We start from the raw sequence: 16,633 nt of genomic DNA on the forward strand, positions 1-16,633 counted from the left end.
TATACTGGAATATAACAGTATTTAGGGTCATTGCCCAACTTGTTTCCTGAGTATTCAAATTGACATTGAACAACATTGCAAAATGTTTACTAGATAAAGACTCATTTTAAGAGCAATACAGAGCTGGTTATAAAGGGGCAAGCTAGTTGGATTGTTGGATTTATACCCATTCATTTTAATTTCTATAAAAAAATTAATATTGAGAGATATAACTTCAGTCATAAATATAGTACTTTTTACAAGAAAGATAGACTGAATGGTAGGCATAGACACCAGCCTGCTAAAAGAACCCTGCTTTTCATTTCTTTTTTTTTTTTTACTGGATATTTTTTATTTACATTTCAAATGCTATTCCCTGGACATAAGCCCCCTATCCTATCGCCTACCCTTCTTCTATAAGGTTGTTCCCTTTCCCAACCACCCACCCTTCCCCCCAAAAAATTCCCCTACACTGGGGGTCAGTCCAGCCTTCACAGGACCAAGGACTTCTCCTTCCATTGGTACCCAAAAAGGTCATCCTCTGCTGCATAGGCAGCTGGCACCAGGGATTGGTCCATGTATATATAGTCTTTGGGTAGGGGTTTAGTCCTTGGGAGCTCTGGTACTTTGGTATTGTTCTTTGTATGGGGTTGCATGTCCCTTCAGTTCTTTCAATTCTTTCTCAAACGTCTCCAACAGGGATACTGTTCTCAGTTCAATGGTTTGCTGCTAGCATGGGCCTCTGTAATTGGCATGCTCTGGCTGTGCATCTCTGGAGACAGCTATATTAGGCTCCTGTCAGCATCCACTTCTTAGCTTCATCAGTATTATCTAGATTTGGTGGCTGTGTACACACACACATGCACACACACGCACACACGTGCACACACATATATATAATAGGCTAGATCCCCAGATGGGGCAGTCTCTTAATGGCCATACCTTCAATCTCTGCTCCAAACTTTTTCTCCTTATCCCCTCCTATGAATATTTTTCTTCCCTCTTTTAAGAAAAAGTGAAGCACCACACTTTGGTTGTCCTTCTTCTTGAGCTTTGTGTGGTCTCTGGATTGTATCTTGGGTGATTAGAACTGTTGGGCTAATATCCACTTATCAGTGAGTGTATACCATGTGTGGTTTTCTGTGATTGGGTTACTTACTCAGGATGATATTTTCTAGTTCATTCCATTTGCCTATGAATTTCATGAAGTCATTGTTTTTGATAGCTGAGTAGTACTCCATTGTGTAGATACACCACATTTTCTGTATCCATTCCTCTGTTGAAGAGTGTCTAGGTTCTTTCCAACTTCTAGCTATTATAAATATGGCTGCTATGAACATAGTGGAGCATGTGACTTTGTTGTGTGTTGGAGCATCTTTTGGGTATATGCCCAGGAGAGGTATAGTTGGGTCCTCAGGCAGTACAATGTCCAATTTTCTGAGGGAACTCCAGACTGATTTCAAGAGTGGCTGTACCAACTTGCAATTCCACCAAAAATGTAGTATTGTTCCTCTTTCTCCACATCCTCACCAGCATCAGTTGTCACCTAAGTTTTTGATCTTAGCCTTTCTGACTGGTGTGAGGTGGAATCTCAGGGTCGTTTTGATTTGATTTCCCTGATGACTAAGTATGTTGAATATTTATTAAGGTATTTCTCAGCCATTCAGTATTCCCCAGCTGAAAATTCTTTGTTTACCTCTGTACCCATTTTTAATAGGGTTTTTGGCTCTCTGGAGTCTAACTTCTTGAGTTCTTCGTATATATTGGATATTAGCCCTCTATCAAATGTAGTATTGGTAAAGATCTTTTACCAAACTCTTGGTTACCATTTTGCCCTAGTGACAGTGTCCTTTGACTTACAGAAGATTTACAGTTTTATGAGGTTCAATTTGTGGATTCTTGATCTTAGAGCATAAACCACCTGTGCTTTGTTCACGATATTAACCTTAGTGCTAGTTTGATCAAGGCTCTTCCTCACTTTTTCTTCTTTTAGTTTGAGTGTATCTGGTTTGATGTGAAGGTTATTGATCCCCTTGTCCTTAAGCTTTGAACAGGGTGGTAAGAATGGGTCTATTTGCATTATTTTGCATGCTGACCTCCAGTTGAACCAGCACCATTTGTTGAAAATGCTCTCTTTTCCATTGGATGGTTTTAGCTCCTTTGTCAAAGATGAAGTGACCATCGGTGTATGAGTTTATTTCTGAGTCTTCAATTCTATTCCACGGATCTACCTGCCTGTCTCTGTACCAATATCATACAGCTTTTATTAGTATTTCTCTGTAAGGGCTGGTCAGGGATGGTGCTTGAGGTCAGGGACAGTGATTCCCCCAGAAGGTTTTTAATTCTTGAGGATAGTCTTCTCTATCCTGGGTTTTTCGTTATTACAAATCAATTTGCAATTCGCTCTTTCTAACTCTATGAAGAATTGAGTTGGAATTTTGATGGGGATTGCATTGAATCTATAGATTGCTTTTGGTAAAATGACCATTTTTACTCTATTAATCCTGCCAATCCATGAGCATGGAGGTCTTTCCATTTTCTGAGATCTTCTTCAATGTCTTTCTTTAGAGACTTGAAGTTCTTGTCATACAGATTTTTCACTTACTTGGTTAGAGTCACTCCTAAGTATTTTTTATTATTTGTGACTATTGTGAATGGTGTCCTTTCCCTAATTTCTTTCTCAGCCTGTTTATCCTTTCAGTAGAAGAAGGCTACTGCTTTGTTTGAGTTAATGTTATACCCAGACACTTTACTGAAGTTGGTTATCATGCTTAGTAGTTCTCTGGTGGAAATTTTGGGGTCAATTAAGTATACTATCATAACATCTCCAAATAGTGCTATTTTGACTCCTTCCTTTCCAATTCATATCCCTTTGACCTCCTTTCATTGTCTGATTGCTCTGCCTAGGACTATGCAAACTCTATTGAATAAGTAAGGGAGAGAGTGTCTAGTCCTTAGTTTTAATGGGATTGCTTCAAGTTTCTCCCCATTTAGTTTAATATTGGCTATTGGTTTCATGTATATTGCTTTTACTATGTTTAGGTATAGACTTTGAATTCCTGATCATTCCAGGACTTTTATCATGAAGGAGTGTTGAATTTTGTCAAATGCTTTCTCAATATCTAATGAAATGATCATATGTTTCTTTTTCCTTTGAATTAGTTTACATAGTGGATTATGTTGATGGATTTCCTTATATTGAACCATCCCTGCATCCCTGGAATGAAGCCTACTTGATCATGATTAATAATCATTTTGATGTGTTCTTGGAGTCAGTTTGCAAAAATATTATTGAGTATTTCTGTGTAAATATTCATAAGGGAAATTGGTCTGACATTTTCTTTCTTTGTTTGGTCTTTGTGTGATTTTGTTATAAGCATAGTTGTGGTTTCAGAGAATGAAGTGGATAGTGTTCGTTGTTTCTATTTTATGGAATAGTTTGTATTGTATTGGTAGGAGATCTTCTATGAAGGTCTGATTGAATTCTGCACTGAAACCATGTGGTCCTGGGATCTTTATGGTTGGGAGAGTTTTAATAACTGCTTCTGTTTCTTTAGGAGTTATGGGATGGTTTAGATGATTTATCTGATCCTGATTTAACTTTCATACCTGGTATTTGTCTAGAAAATTGTCCATTTTCTCCAGATTTTCCAGTTTTGTTGAATATAGGCTTTTGTAATAGGATTTGGTGATTCTTTTTAATTTCTTCAGATTCTGTTGTTATATCTCCTTTTTCATTTCTGATTTTGTTAATTTGGATACACTTTCTGTGCCCTCTGGTTAGTCTGGCTAAGGGTTTATCTATCTTGTTGATTTTCTCAAAGAACCAGCTCCTGGATTTTTGATTCTTTGTATAGCCCTTTTTGTTTCTACTTGGTTGATTTCAGCCCTGATTTATTATTTCCTGCCCTCTACTTCTCTTGGGTGTGTTTGCTTCTTTTTGTTCTAGAGCTTTTAGGTGTTCTGTCAAGCTGCTAATGTTTGCTTTCTCCTGTTTTTTTTTTTTTTTTTTTTTTTTGAGGCTCTCAGACATATGAGTTTTCCACTTAGCACGGCTTTCATTGTGTTCCATAAGTTTGGGTATGTTGTGTCTTCATTTTCATTAAATTCTAAAAAGTCTGTAATTAATTTCTTTCTTTCTTCCTTGACCAAATTATCATTGAGTAGAGCTTTGTTCAACTTTCATGTATATGTGGCCTTTCTGTCATTAATATTTTCACTGAAAACCAGCCTTAGTCCATGGTGGTCTGATAGGATCCATGGGATTATTTCAATCTTCTTGTATCTGTTGATGCCTGTTTTGTAACTGATTATATGGTCAATTTTGGAGTGGGTAACATGCTAAGAAGAAGGTATATTCTTTTGTTTTTGGATGAAATATTCCATAAATATCTATTAGATCGTTTGGTTCATAACTGCTGTTAGTTTCTCTATCTCTGTTTAGTTTCTGTGTCCATGATCTGTCCACTGATGACATTTGGGTGTTGAAATCTCCTACTATAATTGTTTGAGGTGTAATGTGTGCTTTGAGCTCTAGAACGGTTTCTTTTATGAATGTAGTTGCCCTTGCAATTGTAACATAGATATTTAGGATTGAGAGTTCATCTTGGTGGATTCTTTTTTCTTTGATGAATATGAAGTGTCCTTCCTTATCTTTTTTGATAACATTTTTTGTTGATAGTTAATTTTATTTTATATTACAATGACTACTTCAATTTGTTTCTTTGGACCATTTCCTTGAAAATTTGCTTTCCAGCCTTCTACTTCAAAGTAGTTTCTGTCTTTGTCGCTCAGTTGTGTTTCCTGTTGCAGCAAAACACTGAGTCCTCTTTCTGCATCCAGTGTGTTAGTCTATGTCTTTTTATTGGGAAATTGAGTCCATTAAAGTTAAGACATATTAAGAAATAGTGATTATTTTTCCTGTTATTTTTGTTATTAGAGGTGGAATTATGTTTGTGTGTCTCTCTTCTTATGGTTTTCTTGCAAGGAGATTACTTTCTTGCTTTTTCTAGGGTATAGTTTCCCTCCTTGTGTTGGAGTTTTCCATCTATTATCCTTTGTCAGACAGTATTTGTGGAAAGATATTGTGTAAATTTGGTTGTATCATGAAATATGTTTGTTTCTCCATCTGTTTTAATTGAGAGTTTTGCTGGGTATAGTAGCCTGTGCTGGCATTTGTGAATTACATCTGCCCAGGATCTTCTGGCTTTCATAGTCTCTGGTGAGAAGTCTGATGTAATTCTGATAGGTCTGCCTTTATATGTTACTTGACCTTTTCCCCTTACTGCTTTTAATATTCTTTCTTTGTTTTACTCATTTGGGACTATTATGTGAAAGTAGGAATTTCTTTTATTGTCCAATCAATTTGTAGTTCTGTAGGCTTCTTGTATGTTTATGGGCATCACTTTCTTTAGGTTAGAGAAATCTCTTCTATAATTTTTTGAAGATATTTACTGGACCTTTAAGTAGGGGGTCTTCATTCTCTTCAATGGCTTAGGTTTGATTTTCTCATTGTGTCCTGGATTTCCTGGGTGTTTGAGTTAGGAGTTTTTGTTTTGTTTTGTTGTTTTTTTCATTTTACATTATCTTTGATGATTGTGTGGATGTTTTCTATGGTACCTTCTGCCCCTGAGAGTCTCTTTCCTATCTCTTGTATTCTGTTGGTGATCTATGACTCCTGATCTCTTTCCTAGGTTTTCTATCTCCAAGGTTGTCTCCCTTTGTGCTTTCTTTATTGTTTCTCTTTCCATTTTTAAATCCTGGATAGTTTTGTTCAATTCCGTTTACCTGATTGGTTGTGTTTTCCTGCAATTCTTTAAGGGATTTTTGTGTTTCCTCTTTTTAAGGGCTTCTACTTGTTTACTTTTCTTGTCCTGTATTTCTTTCAAGGTGTTATTTATGTCCTTCTTAAATTCCTCTATGATCATGATGAGATGTGATTTTAAATCCACATCTTGCTTTTCCAGTGTATTTGGATACTCAGTATTTGCTTTGGTGGACGAACTGGGCTCTGATGATGGCAAGTAGTGTTGGTTTCTGCTGCTTACATTCCTGTGCTTGCCTCTCATCATCAGGTTGTCTCTATTGTTAGTTGGTTTTGCTGTCTCTGACTGTGGCTTAACTCTCCTGTAGGCCTGTATGTCAGCACTCCTGTATACCTGTTTTCTTTCAGACAGATCTGGGTACTGAGATCTGCTCTTGGGTTTCTGCTTTCCGAAGCTTCCAGGTGTGTTGCTTAGTGCAGAAGAGTTGGTCTTACCTCTGCTCTCAGGTTTGTACGTAGTCCTGGAGACTGGCTTTTAGCTCTAGGTGCAGGCAGAAACCTGAAGGGTCCTGCCTCTAATTTCTCCTAGGTCCCTGTACCCAGAGTACACTGAGGGCACTCCACAGGTTCCTCTTGGGTCAGGAATGTGAGCAGAAGTAGTGTCTACACTTCTGAGAGTTCAGCTCTCTCCCACAGGGGATTTGATTGCAGGCAGCTGTAGGACCAGTTTAGTAAGTTAAGCAAGTTCCTGCTGCTGTCCTATATTCCAGTATCCACAGGTCACTAGGCAGGTTCCTATTGGGCCAGGAATGAAATGTGAGCAGAAGTGGTGGTCTCCCCTGAGCTCTCAGGGTTGTCTGTACTTCTGAAAGTCCATCTCTCTCCCCCACGTGATTTGGGTGTTTTTTGTTTTTTCATTTCATAACAAAAATTGATTTTCAGTAATTTTTTGGGGACCAAAACATTTTTTTAAAAAAAATCACTGATATGCTTCTGAGATGCCACAATGCACCCAGATTTTAACAAACTATGACTTACCAAATATCAGATAATAGTCACAATTTTCTACAAGAGCTTATAAGCTGACAGTATAAAAAATGACAAGCATCTAAATGTAACAAGCAAAATAGCTCACTTGTAATCCTTTGGTTTTATATATGTGCATATGCTCAGATATACACTCATAAAATGTTATCAAGAAACAAGGGGATACATCTGAAGAAATGCATCACTAGGTGACTTTGCCAGTAGTGAGCCTCATATACTTGGTAAGAGAAAATGTCACTCTTACTAGGAAGTATAACTTGGGAGTACATTTATATCTGTGAGCTGGTATTGACTGGTGTCCCCTAGTGTTGTTTGACTCTTGAGTATCCATACTAGTCTCTCTATTTAAGCTGACATCCAAAATCAGTGTCAAATTATTTAAAAATGTGTGTACGTTATCTCTATTAGTGGTTTCTAAGTTTCAGATATTGCAAGATTTGTTTTAATGCTTTTTTCCCCAGATTATGTGATTTCACAGAGAAAAAAATGTCACTTATATGCCCTTAGATTCTCATGATGCAGTTTTGAGATTTAACTCTGCCCCTACACGTGGCTATGAGAAAGATGTCGGAAATAAAACCACAGTACGCATCATTAATTCTCAGGTAAGATGGATGAAGAGTTTTCACTGGAACATTTTGTGGGCTAATCATTTAACTTGATGAGTGAATAGAAATATGGTGAGCATAACCACAATACCGTTATTTCAATACATCTTGTAATCACAAAGAATTGGTGAAGAAAAATACAGAGAGGAAATTTAAATGTGATTTGGATAGGAAAGATGAGTAAGACCAAAGCAAATGCAGATTAAGCATTAAAAAAGGATTTTTACTTTTGTATACAATTTTGTTATTATAGATCAGTGGTTTTCAACTTTCCTAACTCTGTGACCCTTTATTATAGTTCCTCATGTTGTCCTGACTCCCAACCATAAAGTTATTTTTATTGCTACTTTATCCTGTAATTTTGATATTGTTAGGAATAGTTAATGTAAATATTTTGAAGGATAGATGTTTGCCAAAGGTTTTCCTACCCACAGTTGCTGTCATAGATTATCATGATTTAGTTTATGAACTGTGAAATGCTATTTATTACAGAAGATATTATAGAAATAAGGAATGCAGCATGAAGGGAACAAAAGCACATGAATCATGAGAGCTTTTAGCTTATCTTTGCAACCTCAGTTTGTGATTTAGAAATTTGAAAAATGGAAAGAAGTTGCTTAGTGGGAAGCAGAAATACCTCTTTTTTTCTATGTCATGTCTTTTGAATTTATACAAAATATTTCCAGAATAAACCACAATATCTAATTTCCAAAGTTAGAAATGTAGAAATGTAGAAAAATGAGATGACAAGTGATTTATGGTGAACTGCTTGCAGAGCAAGCTCTTCTCACTCTTTACTCTTCACTGCCCTGGGCAGCCTGCAGCAAATCAAAAACAACTGCCATATTTTTTTTAACCTTTCCCCCACCTTCCCCCCATATTTTCTTAATTCATAGTCAGTGGGGTAAGATCTACATTTCATTAAGTAATTTCTCAGAAAGTGATAAACATCACCAAATTAAAATACATGTGTCCTGTATAGTACATCCTGATTTCAGAACTATTATGTTGTGATAAAATTAAAAATGCATCTTCATAATGGTATAATTTTTAACTTAGTTTTAGGTCAAGTCCACCCTGATTCCTTCCCCTCTGAACTCCTACTACTGTTCCCTCTCAATTTCATATATTATATTCTTTTAGCTTGGGTTGTTATTATTTGTTTTGCTCTGGTTTGTATTATATACCACAAAGTGTAGCCTATATATGCAAAGACATTACACGGGTCATCTTCTGTAGCTCTGGTACCTGCTCAGAAGATACATCCCTGAAATAAACTGTCTCTCTCTTCTCAGAAATTATCAATTGCAAACAGCTCTTTGGCTAGGGGTCGTACTTCATGTCTACCCCCTCCTTATGGTAGAAATTTTTCCTGACTTAATCTTATGCATGTCTTGTGCTGTTATACCTGCAAAACATTGTTTAGATGTAGACATACACTGTATATGTCTCTTAAATTCTCTCTATACCATTTCACAGTGATCTCTGAACTCTGGGGAGGTGGGATGTGATATATATCTCATTTATTAGTGGGCATTCTGAAGTTTTGCATTCTGTGCCTGTTCACCAGTTATAGTCTCTATGCAAATCACCATCTATTGTAAAAAGAAACTTCTCTGATAACGATTATTGAAAGATGCATAAATCTATGTGTATAAAAGAAAGTCATAAAAAAAAAGAAAGTCATTAAATGTTAGATGCTAAATAGTTCTCTCCTTAAGCCTACCCATGATATGATCATGATCCTGTTGATTGTACCAGGCATGAGTTCCATTTTACAGAGGGGACTGCCTGTGAGAAACTGGCTTGTTATTTTCATAACTTCTGTCCTAGTATTGCACTAGTAGGTACATTCCACTGGACCAGTCATTGCTATAGCTCTCAGGGTTTACATCTATATGATAACTTTTCACCTTCATAGCACTCTGAAAGCTAGTCAATAGGGAATGAAACCTCCAATTTCATTCTCGTTCATTTCTCCATGTCTTATGATTGAAGTATGTGGTGTCTTTAGCAGTAGGGTTCTAACATTAGGTTCTAGAGAGTAAGTGCAATAGCTATGAATTGCAATGTTTTAGAGTCTATGAAGCTACACATGGGACAAAAAATTCTCAAAGATGTAATCTATTCAGGGCACTGGGCTTCTTTGTTAATAACATAGGTGTCAGGGAGAAGCAGTGCCACCTAACTGTAGGGTACCTCTATTTATATATAGCCTCTGTCTATCTATCTAAAATGTGTGTGTGTGTGTGTGTGTGTGTGTGTGTGTGTGTGTGTGTGTGTGTGCCTGCGTATGTGTGTGTGTGTTAGGAAGCTTCTGTAGTAGTAGGATTCCATAAGACTTTTTCAAATGGGTTTCATCTTGTTACACACACACACACACACACACACACACACACACACACACAGAGTTCTACAGTTCTATACCTTGCCTTCCTATTCTCTACCCTACTTAACTCTCTTTCACGTCATTTATGTTCTTCTATCCATCATCTCTTACTGTGTTCCTCACTTCTTTAGGCATTCCACTGTAAGCATCCATATCTGAAGAAAGAACCAATAATGTTTGTCTTTATGAGTCTCAGTTACCTCATTCTAGAAGGGTTATTTGCAGCTCTAGCCATTTTCCCACACCTTTCATTTTTTTCTTAACACATGAATCGTAAATCACTTTGTATATGTGCTGTATTTTCCTTATCTACTCATCAGTTGATAGACAATTAGGTTGTTTCCTTTTCCCGGCTTTTCTGACTACAGCAGCAATGACATAACTGACCATGTATGTGTCTCTATAGTAGTATATAGAGTATAAGGGTGTTTGCCCAACTGCATTACATGGGTCAGAGACTAGATCTAAATCTAGACTTTGTGTAACTTCCACACTAGTTTTATGGTGGGTGTACCTGTTTGTAATCTCATCAGCACATAGTAAGAATTTCTATCTGCCCATATCCATACCTGCACTTTTTTTTTCTTTCTAAAAATCAATTCTAATTTTGCTATTCTGACTGGCATAAGGTGAAATGTCAAAATCATTTAAACTTGCATTTCTCTTGGCTAGATAATGAACATTTATCTAGCTAAGGGTATTGAAATTAAAAAAAAAATCTTTTCATAACTGGGTTTGGTTCTATGCTCCAATTTTTAAATTGATTGTTTTTGTGGTGTTTAATTTGTTGAGTTCTTTGTATATTGTAGACATGAACACTCTGTCAGATGTATAACTGGTAAAGATACCTTTCCCATTCTTTGGGCTGCTGCTTCATTCAAGTGATGGTGTCATCTGCAGTACATAAACTTTATAGCTTTATAAGGTCACATTTGTCAATGGTTGGTCTTAATGCCTGTACTTGGTAGTTTTTAAAAAAGATGGATGGCAGATGAAATTAATGGATCCATCAAGAATCAGATTGGACCTCAGAGGAAGGACTACAACTGACACCTCCTAACTCAATTTTAGCTGTTCTTTACTGATTTCTGTCTCATGTGACATATCAAAGGTAATGAGGAAACCAAGAGACTGAATTAGCTGGTAGTTTTATCTTGTAAGGGATGACATCCTTGATGTAGTTCTGATAAAAAATGAAGGACTTTATGGGTTTGGTTTTATTTTATGTTAAAAAATAACCAACAAACTTTAAACATACTTTGAGTGCCTTTGTCCATCTCACAACAGAAGTATAACATCTGAGTCTTACTCTCATTCTTATTTTTAATTGTGACTTGCTTTAAAATTATACTTTTGAAGAAGCAAACACTAGTTATAAAGATCTTCATTTTTCTTCCACACACAGATTCTGGCCAACCCCAGCCATCACTTCATTGACAGTTCTTTATATAAAGATGTTATTCTGGTAGCCTGGGATCCAGCTCCTTATTCTGCCAATCTTAACCTGGTAAGTGTTTCTCTTGATGCTCTAGGCCATGTCAGATATTGTCTCTGTTTAATTATCCACAAGAACAGGTCACTGATAGGCACTAACACGCCTGTGTTTCATGCACCTTTTTGCAATCACGTAGACTAACATAGCCACCTTCTGCTAAGACGCTTTTCCTCTGAGGAATAGAGAAACTACAGCATGTGTAAAGGTTTAGAAAGTTGTAGTTACACTTAAAGTAAGACTGATCAAACTGGCAGTTGTCCAAAGTGATAGAATGGTAAAAAGGGCTTTGGAAATATATGTGTAGTTGTCAAGAAAAATATAAACTCTTCATTGTTATTTAAATAAGTGTCTCTGACATTCTTAAGGATGATTCTCATTGGCTCTTTCTGAATGTGTTAAATTTTATGAAATAACCATCCCTTCCAAGTTAGTTGTATTTTACTTACAGCTCATGGCAGCTCATGGTATTTTACTTACCTTCCCAAGCAAGAAACTGGCCACACTGGACAGAACTTCATATGAAAAGCCAGTGGGATTCTTCACTTATTTTTTCAATGGACTCAGAAAATTTTATGTTCACCTTCACCATAGTGAATGAGTATTCTTGATTCGATTTGCTGAAACCAGGAGCATACATATTTCTTACGACAAATGTGAGTGATAGATCTTTGCTCCTTCAGGGGTCAATCACTTTTAGAACTCCCCAGGATAGAATTGGCCATTAAGAGGAATGTATGTGCTACTACTGCCCATCTCGAGCCTCAGGCTGGACATTTACTTGACATTATTTGGTTTGTGATTTTGTTGGTGTTTTTTGTATGTTTGCTTGCTTATTTTTACCAGTGGTACAAATCAGTATCACTGGCTCATTCCTTTTTTAAAATCTGACTGTCAATTTTCCATTTCCTGAAGTGGAGAACATAGTCTCAACAGGATTATGGTGAAAACTCAATTCTTTTATGACCCTTAAACTAAGAATCAAACATCAAATAGAGGCAGGATATTTCTAGATTTCAGTTCTTGCAGGATTTTAATTGACTGACCACTAGGTCTACTGACCCTTTTCTTCATCTGTTGGGAGCATCCCTGCACTGGTCCGAGTTTTCCCACCTTATAGATAGAGACAAACAGGGATAAAGTACAAACAACATGGCCACTATGGTGTGAGCTGAGCTACAAATGATGACAGAGAAGGAGGCTAGAATATACTTTATTCTTTCTTGGATCCCATTTTTCCCATTTTTCAGGCTTCTTTGCCATCTAGCTCTAAGAAGAAACCAAATATATATTTTAGAGAAACAGACCAGGTTTATCACCCAACACTATGTGGTATCTTAATATGTATTGATTGTATACCCATGCTATTTATTTGAGGATACAGAACTGAATGAGCTAAGCCTGCTCCTACATGCTCCCCAAATCTCATTATGGCACTTGCCACATTTTTGAAGACTTTTGTTTTAAACCAATTTTGTCTGCTTTTTTTATATAATACATATATGTATTTTACACAATAAATGTAGCTCCCCATTCTGGTGCTTATAAATTTATTATTAATCTGGTGATTAATAAATTTATCCATCATTACTAAGGCAGAAAAGTTTTCACCAACCCATGTCAATCCACCCTGTAAGTGGTGCTGCTTCCTCCCAAAATACAGGAAAATGATGTATTTTCTCCCCCTGTTGTACAACTTGGAAAATCTACTTTCAAAGTCAGGAGTACCTGGAGACCAACGTACATAAGTATAAGCCAAATCTGACCATAATTCTCTTTATAAAACAGGAGTAGAACACAGTATGCACATTGGCATTAACTGCTGTGACTGTTTCCTGGCTGTCAAGTTCTGTTCATGGCAGACCTCTGGACCAGACCTCTCACGTGTTTACTCTTTGATTTTTGCAGAAAATGCTTGCCACCTCTTATCTAGACCTACGTCTTATTTACCATGATTAAAACATCATTAGGAGATATTGGTGGGAGGAAAATGAAAGGAAAATTGTATAATTATTAATTATAGAGTCAAATAAAACAATTAATTAAAAGATACAGCTTTATTCCTCCTAGGAGCGGAACTATGATCTCTCTTTGAACTTTCCCAAGTGACTGATCCTTGCCCATCTTCCAGCTATTGACTGTCCCTAGACATATTCAGTTCTGTTTCCTTCTCAAAAGGATTTTTCCTCAATTTGAATTGTTTTTATTTTGTTTCAGTGGTATAAGAAGCCAGATTACAACCTTTTCACTCCATATATCCAGCATCGCCTGAAATACCCAACTCAGCCATTTTACATTCTTCACCCCAAATTCATATGGCAGCTTTGGGACATTATCCAGGAAAACACAAGGGAGAAGATACAGCCCAACCCACCATCTTCTGGTTTTATTGGTAGGTGTGTCTAATAGTTGGAATGGTAGGGTGCACAGGTAGGATGAGAACTCGTTTTACACAGAAAGAATCAATAACAGGTAGTTTGAAATACTAACCAATAAAAGAGACATTTTTCAGTTATGCATTACCAAATTTCCAACTGATACACAGAACTCTCTCATTCTCGTTCCTGACTTGAAGGTAGGAACTTGTGTGACTGGGAAATTATTCTGTCCTACAGTGCACTGATGGGCTGTCTGTACTTTCTTATCTAGTGTTTTGGCTAGGATGGCCAAGGGAAGATTCAACTAGAATTGCGAACTATGTATTCACCTGTCTTCTCTTTCATAGTGGCCTCAAAATAGGCTTCTCACATGGCAACCTAAGCAGGCTGATGAAAGTATCTTAAAGGACAGGAACTTTCAGGCCTAGGCACGATGACCTTCATGTGTGCTGTCTAATGTGCTTGATAGGAAGCACATTGAAGAATCAGTGGATTTTACTCACTGTCAAATCCATTCACATGGCTAGTGAGTGAGGTACCAGACTGAAGGAGCACATAATGGTGCACGATTGCTGGTGCACAGGGTAATGTTGAGGCTAGCTGAAATATTTCATTGCAGTGTCTGTGTGAAAGTGTACTAGCTCCAGTTCGGCAGTAGATTTTCACATTTGATAATCATATATGGCTTGTACTATGTTTTTCAGTCAGGTTTTGCTATGCAAAGTCTATGATTTTGACCCATTTCTTCATGCCTATTGAGGCTTTTCACCCCCATTTCTATGATGTTACCTGTGTAAGGTATAGGACATGAGACTATGAGAGGGTGAAATGGAACCAAAGGTGTGGTGTTTGTTGCCATCCTTAGTAAGTTTACAGTATTCCTTGGGTTGTACAGAGGGCCTTCATCAACAGACGAGAGTTTGGAGAGACAATTCTAGCTTCATTTAAGTTAAGGACATAGTATTCTGAAGTGAGGCTTGCAGTTTTTGTAGTGAGTTTACAGCATCATGATGATATGAAATCCCAAGAAGACCTTAGTGTACCTACTTTTAAAGTCATGCCTTTGAAAGTTTCATTTGAAATCCCAATTCTTCATCTTTGTAGTTTCCTACAGTTTTGTTGACTTAGGAAAGAAAATGTAATTCAGTTTTTAGCAAAGAGTAAATGTGCTAGAATAGGGATTATATATCATAAGAGGACATGACCCAAATCATCATATGTTATGGTTTTTATATCCTCAGTCCAGGGAATGGCATTATTAGAAGGTGTGGCCTTGTTGGAGTAGATATGGACTTGTTGGAGTAGTTGTGTCACTTTGAGTGTGGGCTTTAAGATTTTCATGCTAGTTGCCTGGAAGTCAGTATTCTAACAGCCTTCAGATGAAATGTAGAACTCTCAACTTCTCCTGTACTATGCCTGCCTGAATGCTACCATGTTCCCATCTTGATGATAATGGACTGAACCTCTGAACCTGTAAGCCAGCCCCAATTAAATCTTGTTCTTATGAGAGTTGCCTTGGTCATGGTGTCTGTTCACAGCAATAAAACCCTAACAAAGACATAGTATCATCATCATATTTGATCAAGGCAAAAGTTTAAAACACAATTAGAGTGGTTCACCATTGTAAAGATTCAGCCAGATGGTCATAGCCAATGGAAGTAATCCCAGATTGAAGAAGAGCTCAGGCATGTGGGTCAGCTCACTTCAGTCTGTTAATTGTGGATATGGAGTTCTCAAAGGCTCACTATTGACTCACTTTTAACTTTTTGTTCAGGAAGTGAACTACAGTTCATTACCATTGCAACAAAATAATCTGGGAATGCCTAGTTTTGGGTTTTAGATCTTCTCTGCAATGTGCAGGTATTTGACTTAACAAGTAACTTAATCTCTTGGTCATCAGTATCCTCCCATAAGACATAGCAATACAACCTTTTTAAGGGTGAAGTATTGTAGTAGCTGTACATCTTACAACTGCTATTTTCTATCACTGTCTTGTATAGGGTATCATCTGTTAGCCTTTTTACATTAATTATAAGTAAATAGCAAATCACATCTGTTTCTAAGGCCTTATGTTTTATGTGCTCAGTTGTGGCATTCTCCTGGTGGCTACTATATTGCACAGTACTGATTGGTGTGTTTTTATTGTCACAGAGCATTGCTAAGTTTTGCAATATAAAATGCAGCAAATTGATAAAGAAACATTGGGTTCCCAGGGGGCAAACTGTGCTATGTGCATGGAGCTAAGGCTGCCCTAGAGGACATCTGTTGCATTAGACACACTTGCTGCCTCTGAACCTCACCATATTGAAAAATGTGAGATTCTCACCACTATAAGCAATAGTAGCAACCTGGTTACTTTAGCAGTGCCCTCTGGGCACTCACATACTGTGGTTGACTTTGTACTTCCTCTTTAAGATGGATGAAATGGAGTTATTCTGTTCAGTTATTTGATGTTTTCAACTAGCTGTAGAATGATGTTAACCACATCTCACTTCCTTTTTCATTAGAACTTTCTGTGAAATCAATGAGTTAGGTATTTTGTTTTATGGCTGTGGGAAAACTCTTCTAATTAAGATTGAAGTCTACCATGACCAGAAACTTCTAGGCTCGGGACAATATGGGAGACTGCCTTCATTAGTGGGGCTTCTCTTTCTCTGATCTTGTCTGGAGAATTCTATGCACCCCCACATGCTTCTATTTGAAAATGTCAGATAGTCTTAGTAAGATTACAGGATTAGTTTCCTTTTCCCTGATGGGAACCTGTTCAGCTAGCACCTGAGTTTACTGAAATATTTCTCCATGCTAATTTCCAAACAGTAAGCCCTCAGTCAATGACCTTTACTCATCCTGGAGTTACCTACCCTCAATCCCCCACAATTTTATAAGCCTTGAATTACTCTAAGTAAAGTTGATCTGCCTTCAGATAGCCTGTCCTGGTGTGGTCCTTCACTATACATACCCACATGACTTCTGAAT

The 16,633-nt window shown here is 37.2% G+C and overlaps 1 protein-coding gene across 6 annotated transcripts in view; it reads left to right on the forward strand.

Moving 5' to 3' along the window:
• Positions 1 to 16,633, forward strand: part of St6gal2 (ST6 beta-galactoside alpha-2,6-sialyltransferase 2) — a 91,789-nt gene that overhangs the window by 48,863 nt on the left and 26,293 nt on the right. For all 6 annotated transcript variants that reach the window (XR_004387700.1, XM_032900832.1, XM_032900831.1 and 3 more), the window contains 3 exons: positions 7,298 to 7,395; positions 11,193 to 11,294; positions 13,497 to 13,671. Coding sequence is in view for 5 of the 6 variants with exons in the window: in XM_032900832.1 (XP_032756723.1) it covers positions 7,298 to 7,395; positions 11,193 to 11,294; positions 13,497 to 13,671 (375 nt within the window). In the remaining variant the exon portion in view is untranslated. The remainder of the gene's footprint in view (positions 1 to 7,297; positions 7,396 to 11,192; positions 11,295 to 13,496; positions 13,672 to 16,633) is intronic.

The sequence above is a fragment of the Rattus rattus genome, chromosome 4 (genome assembly GCF_011064425.1).
Source record: "Rattus rattus isolate New Zealand chromosome 4, Rrattus_CSIRO_v1, whole genome shotgun sequence".
NCBI lineage: Eukaryota > Metazoa > Chordata > Mammalia > Rodentia > Muridae > Rattus > Rattus rattus.